We start from the raw sequence: 9,316 nt of genomic DNA, 5'->3' as shown, positions 1-9,316 counted from the left end.
ATTTGCTTTTGAAACTTGAAGTCTTGAAAACAGTGTGATACAATTACTATTGTTCTAGCCCCCAAAGAGTTTTCTGTGCAAAATCTTGAGAATCAATAAAGATGAAAGGGAGAAACTGGAATGTTTTAACTGCAGCCCTCAGAACTTTGGTAACAGCACAACAAATTAAAAACTCATACCACAGTATGTCGTCTTTGTGTGTCTTGCAATGAACTGTTTCAGTAGCCAATCCTCTTTGTTAATATATGAAAGGACAGGGATTTTTGTTCTTGTTGTTATTTTAAGCTTACTGAGGAAAGTGCAGTTGGTAAAATGAAATGGTAGTCAAGCCTACTGCAACAAAGTTAGGAAGTCTGTTGTTTATTATAAACAAATAGCATGTGAAAGTGCACTTCAGATAGATTTTTTATTAATTACTTATTACCTAGATTTTAAAAAGACAATTCAAAGTCTCCCCTTCCTGTTGCCATCATCTTGTTAAATCAGCCATTTTATTGAGGCACGTGGTGAGTGTTGCACCACAATGACAAAGATGGCTACTGCGCCTTGTGTTAATTAATCATACAGTCAGCTAACCTGGAAATGAATGAAACTATTACTTCTAAGAATTACCTTGTAAAGCCCCACCAGTAAAATTTAATTCAAAACATGTTAAACATTACTTTCATGTACTATGGACAGGTACAAATAGGATTAAATTACTGGATTTTCAGAAGTAAGTAGTTTTCCCTTTCCTAGTCTTCTGTGTACGAGATGTTAATTTCTTTTATTGCATTAAGAAGTAAAAGAATTATGTATTTTAATTAAAACAAAAAAGTAAAAACAAAACAAAACAAAACAAAAAAACAGACAGAAAATAATCACCTAGAGAAAAATAGTACAGGTCCCAGGGGACATGAGACTGAAAGTGTCTGTCGTCGCAGAAAATCATCAACTGGAGAAGGCGAAAGAGGTACCAGAAGACACTCGAGGGGAGGTGTCTGTGGTACCAGAAAATCATCGGCTTGAGAAACTGGTCGGGGTCCCAAGGGACACTCAACTGCAGGTGTCTGTGGTCTCAGAAAATCATCCCCTGGAGACAGTGGTTGGGATGCCAGAAGACACTCGAGGGGAGGTGTCTTTGGTCTCAGAAAATCATTAGCTGGAGAAAATGGTTGAGGTCCCAGGGGACAGTCGACGGTAGGGGTCTGTGGTCTCAGAAAATCATCAGCTGGAGAAGGTGGAAGAGGTACCAGAAGACACTCGGGAGGTGTCTGTGGTCTCAGAGAGTCATCAGCTGGAGAAAAGGGGAAAGGTCCCAGGGGACAGTCAACTGGAGGGGTTTGTGGTCTCAGAAAATCATCAGCTGGAGAAGGTGGAAGAGGTGCCAGAAGACACTCGGGAGGTGTCTGCAGTCTCAGAAAATCATGAGCTGGAGTAAATGGTAGAGGTCCCAGGGGACAGTCGACTGGAGGGGTCTGTGGTCTCAGAAAATCATGAACTGGAGAAGGTGGAAGAGGTACCAGAAGACACTCGGGAGGTGTCTGCAGTCTCAGAGAGTCATCAGCTGGAGAAAAGGGGAAAGGTCCCAGGGGACAGTCAACTGGAGGGGTTTGTGGTCTCAGAAAATCATCAGCTGGAGAAGGTGGAAGAGGTACCAGAAGACACTCGGGAGGTGTCTGCAGTCTCAGAGAGTCATCAGCTGGAGAAAATGGTAGAGGTCCCAGGGGACAGTCGACTGGAGGGGTCTGTGGTCTCAGAAAATCATGAACTGGAGAATGTGGAAGAGGTACCAGAAGACACTCGGGAGGTGTCTGCAGTCTCAGAGAGTCATCAGCTGGAGAAAAGGGGAAAGGTCCCAGGGGACAGTCAACTGGAGGGGTTTGTGGTCTCAGAAAATCATCAGCTGGAGAAGGTGGAAGAGGTACCAGAAGACACTCGGGAGGTGTCTGCAGTCTCAGAGAGTCATCAGCTGGAGAAAAGGGGAAAGGTCCCAGGGGAAAGTCAACTGGAGGGGTTTGTGGTCTCAGAAAATCATCAGCTGGAGAAGGTGGAAGAGGTGCCAGAGACACTCGGGAGGTGTCTGCAGTCTCAGAAAATCATGAGCTGGAGAAAATGGTAGAGGTCCCAGGGGACAGTAGACTGGAGGGGTCGGTGGTCTCAGAAAATCATGAACTGGAGAAGGTGGAAGAGGTGCCAGAAGACACTCGGGAGGTGTCTGCAGTCTCAGAGAGTCATCAGCTGGAGAAAAGGGGAAAGGTCCCAGTGGACAGTCAACTGGAGGGGTTTGTGGTCTCAGAAAATCATCAGCTGGAGAAGGTGGAAGAGGTACCAGAAGACACTCGGGAGGTGTCTGCAGTCTCAGAGAGTCATCAGCTGGAGAAAAGGGGAAAGGTCCCAGGGGACAGTCAACTGGAGGGGTTTGTGGTCTCAGAAAATCATCAGCTGGAGAAGGTGGAAGAGGTACCAGAAGACACTCGGGAGGTGTCTGCAGTCTCAGAGAGTCATCAGCTGGAGAAAAGGGGAAAGGTCCTAGGGGACAGTCAACTGGAGGGGTTTGTGGTCTCAGAAAATCATCAGCTGGAGAAGGTGGAAGAGGTACCAGAAGACACTCGGGAGGTGTCTGCAGTCTCAGAGAGTCATCAGCTGGAGAAAAGGGGAAAGGTCCCAGGGGACAGTCAACTGGAGGGGTTTGTGGTCTCAGAAAATCATCAGCTGGAGAAGGTGGAAGAGGTACCAGAAGACACTCGGGAGGTGTCTGCAGTCTCAGAGAGTCATCAGCTGGAGAAAAGGAGAAAGGTCCCAGGGGACAGTCAACTGGAGGGGTTTGTGGTCTCAGAAAATCATCAGCTGGAGAAGGTGGAAGAGGTACCAGAAGACACTCGGGAGGTGTCTGCAGTCTCAGAAAATCATGAGTTGGAGAAAATGGTAGAGGTCCCAGGGGACAGTCGAGTGGAGGGGTCTGTGGTCCCAGAAAATCATGAACTGGAGAAGGTGGAAGAGGTACGAGAAGACACTCGGGAGGTGTCTGCAGTCTCAGAGAGTCATCAGCTGGAGAAAAGGGGAAAGGTCCCAGGGGACAGTCAACTGGAGGGGTTTGTGGTCTCAGAAAATCATCAGCTGGAGAAGGTGGAAGAGGTACCAGAAGACACTCGGGAGGTGTCTGCAGTCTCAGAGAGTCATCAGCTGGACAAAACGGGAAAGGTCCCAGGGGACAGTCAACTGGAGGGGTTTGTGGTCTCAGAAAATCATCAGCTGGAGAAGGTGGAAGAGGTACCAGAAGACACTCGGGAGGTGTCTGCAGTCTCAGAGAGTCATCAGCTGGAGAAAAGGGGAAAGGTCCCAGGGGACAGTCAACTGGAGGGGTTTGTGGTCTCAGAAAATCATCAGCTGGAGAAGGTGGAAGAGGTACCAGAAGACACTCGGGAGGTGTCTGCAGTCTCAGAGAGTCATCAGCTGGAGAAAAGGAGAAAGGTCCCAGGGGACAGTCAACTGGAGGGGTTTGTGGTCTCAGAAAATCATCAGCTGGAGAAGGTGGAAGAGGTACCAGAAGACACTCGGGAGGTGTCTGCAGTCTCAGAAAATCATGAGTTGGAGAAAATGGTAGAGGTCCCAGGGGACAGTCGAGTGGAGGGGTCTGTGGTCCCAGAAAATCATGAACTGGAGAAGGTGGAAGAGGTATGAGAAGACACTCGGGAGGTGTCTGCAGTCTCAGAGAGTCATCAGCTGGAGAAAAGGGGAAAGGTCCCAGGGGACAGTCAACTGGAGGGGTTTGTGGTCTCAGAAAATCATCAGCTGGAGAAGGTGGAAGAGGTACCAGAAGACACTCGGGAGGTGTCTGCAGTCTCAGAGAGTCATCAGCTGGACAAAACGGGAAAGGTCCCAGGGGACAGTCAACTGGAGGGGTTTGTGGTCTCAGAAAATCATCAGCTGGAGAAGGTGGAAGAGGTACCAGAAGACACTCGGGAGGTGTCTGCAGTCTCAGAGAGTCATCAGCTGGAGAAAAGGGGAAAGGTCCCAGGGGACAGTCAACTGGAGGGGTTTGTGGTCTCAGAAAATCATCAGCTGGAGAAGGTGGAAGAGGTACCAGAAGACACTCGGGAGGTGTCTGCAGTCTCAGAGAGTCATCAGCTGGAGAAAAGGAGAAAGGTCCCAGGGGACAGTCAACTGGAGGGGTTTGTGGTCTCAGAAAATCATCAGCTGGAGAAGGTGGAAGAGGTACCAGAAGACACTCGGGAGGTGTCTGCAGTCTCAGAAAATCATGAGTTGGAGAAAATGGTAGAGGTCCCAGGGGACAGTCGAGTGGAGGGGTCTGTGGTCCCAGAAAATCATGAACTGGAGAAGGTGGAAGAGGTACGAGAAGACACTCGGGAGGTGTCTGCAGTCTCAGAGAGTCATCAGCTGGAGAAAAGGGGAAAGGTCCCAGGGGACAGTCAACTGGAGGGGTTTGTGGTCTCAGAAAATCATCAGCTGGAGAAGGTGGAAGAGGTACCAGAAGACACTCGGGAGGTGTCTGCAGTCTCAGAGAGTCATCAGCTGGAGAAAAGGGGAAAGGTCCCAGGGGACAGTCAACTGGAGGGGTTTGTGGTCTCAGAAAATCATCAGCTGGAGAAGGTGGAAGAGGTACCAGAAGACACTCGGGAGGTGTCTGCAGTCTCAGAGAGTCATCAGCTGGAGAAAAGGGGAAAGGTCCCAGGGGACAGTCCACTGGAGGGGTTTGTGGTGTCAGAACATCATCAGCTGGAGAAGGTGGAAGAGGTGCCAGAAGACACTCGGGAGGTGTCTGCAGTCTCAGAAAATCATGAGCTGGAGAAAATGGTAGAGGTCCCAGGGGACAGTCGACTGGAGGGGTCTGTGGTCTCAGAAAATCATGAACTGGAGGTGGAAGAGGTACCAGAAGACACTCGGGAGGTGTCTGCAGTCTCAGAGAGTCATCAGCTGGAGAAAAGGGGAAAGGTCCCAGGGGACAGTCAACTGGAGGGGTTTGTGGTCTCAGAAAATCATCAGCTGGAGAAGGTGGAAGAGGTACCAGAAGACACTCGGGAGGTGTCTGCAGTCTCAGAGAGTCATCAGCTGGAGAAAAGGGGAAAGGTCCCAGGGGACAGTCAACTGGAGGGGTTTGTGGTCTCAGAAAATCATCAGCTGGAGAAGGTGGAAGAGGTACCAGAAGACACTCGGGAGGTGTCTGCAGTCTCAGAGAGTCATCAGCTGGAGAAAAGGAGAAAGGTCCCAGGGGACAGTCAACTGGAGGGGTTTGTGGTCTCAGAAAATCATCAGCTGGAGAAGGTGGAAGAGGTGCCAGAAGACACTCGGGAGGTGTCTGCAGTCTCAGAAAATCATGAGCTGGAGAAAATGGTAGAGGTCCCAGGGGACAGTCGACTGGAGGGGTCTGTGGTCTCAGAAAATCATGAACTGGAGAAGGTGGAAGAGGTACGAGAAGACACTCGGGAGGTGTCTGCAGTCTCAGAGAGTCATCAGCTGGAGAAAAGGGGAAAGGTCCCAGGGGACAGTCGACTGGAGGGGTTTGTGGTCTCAGAAAATCATCAGCTGGAGAAGGTGGAAGAGGTACCAGAAGACACTCGGGAGGTGTCTGCAGTCTCAGAGAGTCATCAGCTGGAGAAAAGGGGAAAGGTCCCAGGGGACAGTCAACTGGAGGGGTTTGTGGTCTCAGAAAATCATCAGCTGGAGAAGGTGGAAGAGGTGCCAGAAGACACTCGGGAGGTGTCTGCAGTCTCAGAAAATCATGAGCTGGAGTAAATGGTAGAGGTCCCAGGGGACAGTCGACTGGAGGGGTCGGTGGTCTCAGAAAATCATGAACTGGAGAAGGTGGAAGAGGTATCAGAAGACACTCGGGAGGTGTCTGCAGTCTCAGAGAGTCATCAGCTGGAGAAAAGGGGAAAGGTCCCAGTGGACAGTCAACTGGAGGGGTTTGTGGTCTCAGAAAATCATCAGCTGGAGAAGGTGGAAGAGGTACCAGAAGACACTCGGGAGGTGTCTGCAGTCTCAGAGAGTCATCAGCTGGAGAAAAGGGGAAAGGTCCCAGGGGACAGTCAACTGGAGGGGTTTGTGGTCTCAGAAAATCATCAGCTGGAGAAGGTGGAAGAGGTACCAGAAGACACTCGGGAGGTGTCTGCAGTCTCAGAGAGTCATCAGCTGGAGAAAAGGGGAAAGGTCCCAGGGGACAGTCAACTGGAGGGGTTTGTGGTCTCAGAAAATCATCAGCTGGAGAAGGTGGAAGAGGTACCAGAAGACACTCGGGAGGTGTCTGCAGTCTCAGAGAGTCATCAGCTGGAGAAAAGGGGAAAGGTCCCAGGGGACAGTCAACTGGAGGGGTTTGTGGTCTCAGAAAATCATCAGCTGGAGAAGGTGGAAGAGGTACCAGAAGACACTCGGGAGGTGTCTGCAGTCTCAGAGAGTCATCAGCTGGAGAAAAGGGGAAAGGTCCCAGGGGACAGTCAACTGGAGGGGTTTGTGGTCTCAGAAAATCATCAGCTGGAGAAGGTGGAAGAGGTACCAGAAGACACTCGGGAGGAGTCTGCAGTCTCAGAGAGTCATCAGCTGGAGAAAAGGAGAAAGGTCCCAGGGGACAGTCAACTGGAGGGGTTTGTGGTCTCAGAAAATCATCAGCTGGAGAAGGTGGAAGAGGTGCCAGAAGACACTCGGGAGGTGTCTGCAGTCTCAGAAAATCATGAGTTGGAGAAAATGGTAGAGGTCCCAGGGGACAGTCAACTGGAGGGGTCTGTGGTCCCAGAAAATCATGAACTGGAGAAGGTGGAAGAGGTACCAGAAGACACTCGGGAGGTGTCTGCAGTCTCAGAGAGTCATCAGCTGGAGAAAAGGGGAAAGGTCCCAGGGGACAGTCAACTGGAGGGGTTTGTGGTCTCAGAAAATCATCAGCTGGAGAAGGTGGAAGAGGTACCAGAAGACACTCGGGTGGTGTCTGCAGTCTCAGAGAGTCATCAGCTGGACAAAACGGGAAAGGTCCCAGGGGACAGTCAACTGGAGGGGTTTGTGGTCTCAGAAAATCATCAGCTGGAGAAGGTGGAAGAGGTACCAGAAGACACTCGGGAGGTGTCTGCAGTCTCAGAGAGTCATCAGCTGGAGAAAAGGAGAAAGGTCCCAGGGGACAGTCAACTGGAGGGGTTTGTGGTCTCAGAAAATCATCAGCTGGAGAAGGTGGAAGAGGTGCCAGAAGACACTCGGGAGGTGTCTGCAGTCTCAGAAAATCATGAGCTGGAGAAAATGGTAGAGGTCCCAGGGGACAGTCGTCTGGAGGGGTCTGTGGTCTCAGAAAATCATGAACTGGAGGTGGAAGAGGTACCAGAAGACACTCGGGAGGTGTCTGCAGTCTCAGAGAGTCATCAGCTGGAGAAAAGGGGAAAGGTCCCAGGGGACAGTCGACTGGAGGGGTTTGTGGTCTCAGAAAATCATCAGCTGGAGAAGGTGGAAGAGGTACCAGAAGACACTCGGGAGGTGTCTGCAGTCTCAGAGAGTCATCAGCTGGAGAAAAGGGGAAAGGTCCCAGGGGACAGTCAACTGGAGGGGTTTGTGGTCTCAGAAAATCATCAGCTGGAGAAGGTGGAAGAGGTGCCAGAAGACACTCGGGAGGTGTCTGCAGTCTCAGAAAATCATGAGCTGGAGAAAATGGTAGAGGTCCCAGGGGACAGTCGACTGGAGGGGTCTGTGGTCTCAGAAAATCATGAACTGGAGAATGTGGAAGAGGTACCAGAAGACACTCGGGAGGTGTCTGCAGTCTCAGAGAGTCATCAGCTGGAGAAAATGGGCGAGGTCCCAGGGGACAGTCTGTGGAAAGTGGTCTTAGAAAATCATCAGCTGTAGAAGGTGGAAGAGGTGCCAGAAGACACTCGGGAGGTGTCTGCAGTCTCAGAAAATCATCAGCTAGAGAAAATCGGAAAGGTCCCAGGGGACAGTCAACTGGAGGTGTCTGTGGTCTCAGAAAATCATCCACTGGAGAAAATGGTCGAGGTCCCAGGGGACACTCAACGGGAGGTGTCTGTGGTCTCAGAAAATCATCAACTAGAGAAGGTGGAAGAGGTACCAGAAGACACTCGAGGGGAGGTGTCTGTGGTCTCAGAAAATCCTCAGCTGGAAAAGGTGGCTGAGGTACCGGAAGACGCTCGAGGGGAGGAGTCTGTGATATCATAAAATCATCAGCTGAAAAAAATCGTAGAGGTACCAGGGGATACTCGACTGGAGGTGTCTGTGGTCCCAGAAAATCATCAACTGGAGAAAATGGTAGAGGTCCCAGGGGACACTCAATGGGAGGTGTCTGTGGTGTCAGAAAATCATCAAGTGGAGTAGGTGGAAGAGGTATCAGAAGACACTCGAGGGGAGATGACTGTGGTCTCAAAAAATCCTCAGCTGGAGAAAATGGTAGAGGTCCCAGGGGACACTGGAGTGGAGTTGTCTGTGATCTGAGAAAATCATCAGCTAAAGACAATGACTGAGATACCACAAGACACTTGACGGGAGCTGTCCGTGGTCTCAGAAAATCATTAGCTGGAGAAGGTGGAAGAGGTATCAAAAGACACTCGATGGGAGATGACTGTGGTCTCAGAAAATCATCAGCTGGAGATAATGGTCGAGGTCCGATGGGACATTCGACTGGAGGTGTCTGTGGTCTCAGAAAATCATCAGTGGTAGAAAATGGTCGAGGTCTCAGAGGACACTCGACGGGAGGTGTCTGTGGTCTCAGAAAATCATCAACTGGAGAAGGTGAAAAAGGAACCAGAAGACACTCAAGGGGAGGTGTCTGTGGTATCAGAAAATCATCAACTGGAGAAGGTGAAAGAGGTACCAGAAGACACTCAAGGGGAGCTGTCTGTGGTCTCAGAAAATCGTCAGCTTGAGAAGGTAGAAGAGATAGCAGAAGACACTCGAGGGGAGATGATTGTGGTCTCAGAAAATCATCAGCTGGAGAAAATGGCCAAGGTCCCAGGTGACACTTGAAGGGAGGTATCTGTGGTCTCAGAAAATCCTCAGCTGGAGAAGGTGGTTGAGGCACCAGAAGACAATTGAGGGGAGGTGTCTGTGGTATTAGAAACTTATCAACTGGAGAAGGTGAAACAGGTACCAGAAGACACTCGAGGGGAGGTGTCTGTGGTATCAGAAAATCATCAACTGGGGAAGGTGGAAGAGGTACCAGAACACACTTGAGGGGAGCTCTCTGCAGTCTGAGAAAGGCTTCAGCTGGAGAAAATGGTAGAGGTCCCAGGTGACACTCGATGGGAGGTGTCTGTGGCATCAAAAAATCATCAACTGGAGGAGGTGGAAGACGTACAAAAAGACACCCGAGGGGAGTTGACTGTGGTCCCAG

At 50.4% G+C, this 9,316-nt stretch overlaps 1 protein-coding gene across 1 annotated transcript; it reads right to left on the bottom strand.

The window, feature by feature from the left end:
• Nucleotides 1-930: 930 nt before the first annotated feature.
• Nucleotides 931-8,220, bottom strand: LOC140711728 (uncharacterized). Its single transcript, XM_073015700.1, has 7 exons — nt 8,187-8,220; nt 6,739-7,077; nt 5,803-6,543; nt 5,144-5,190; nt 2,116-3,616; nt 1,442-1,951; nt 931-980 (listed from the first exon to the last, which is right to left on the bottom strand). Exons 1-7 carry the CDS (start codon nt 8,218-8,220, stop codon nt 931-933), a joined length of 3,222 nt encoding a protein of 1,073 aa, XP_072871801.1.
• Between the last annotated feature and the right edge of the window lie 1,096 nt (nt 8,221-9,316).

The sequence above is a fragment of the Chlorocebus sabaeus genome, chromosome 5, assembly GCF_047675955.1.
Source record: "Chlorocebus sabaeus isolate Y175 chromosome 5, mChlSab1.0.hap1, whole genome shotgun sequence".
Lineage (NCBI taxonomy): Eukaryota > Metazoa > Chordata > Mammalia > Primates > Cercopithecidae > Chlorocebus > Chlorocebus sabaeus.
This window is presented reverse-complemented; position numbering and strand designations above follow the sequence as displayed.

Excerpts from the sequence above, each read along its gene's own strand:
- LOC140711728 (XM_073015700.1), bottom strand. The coding sequence starts at position 8,220 with ATGATTTTCTGGGACCACAGACACCTCCAGTCGA. Across the intron at positions 6,544-6,738 it reads TCTTCCACCTTCTCCAGTTC|CTCCAGCTGATGACTCTCTG; the intron begins ATGATTTTCTGG and ends CTTTCTCCTTTT. Across the intron at positions 5,191-5,802 it reads TCTGATACCTCTTCCACCTT|CAGCTGATGACTCTCTGAGA; the intron begins CTCCAGTTCATG and ends TCTCCTTTTCTC.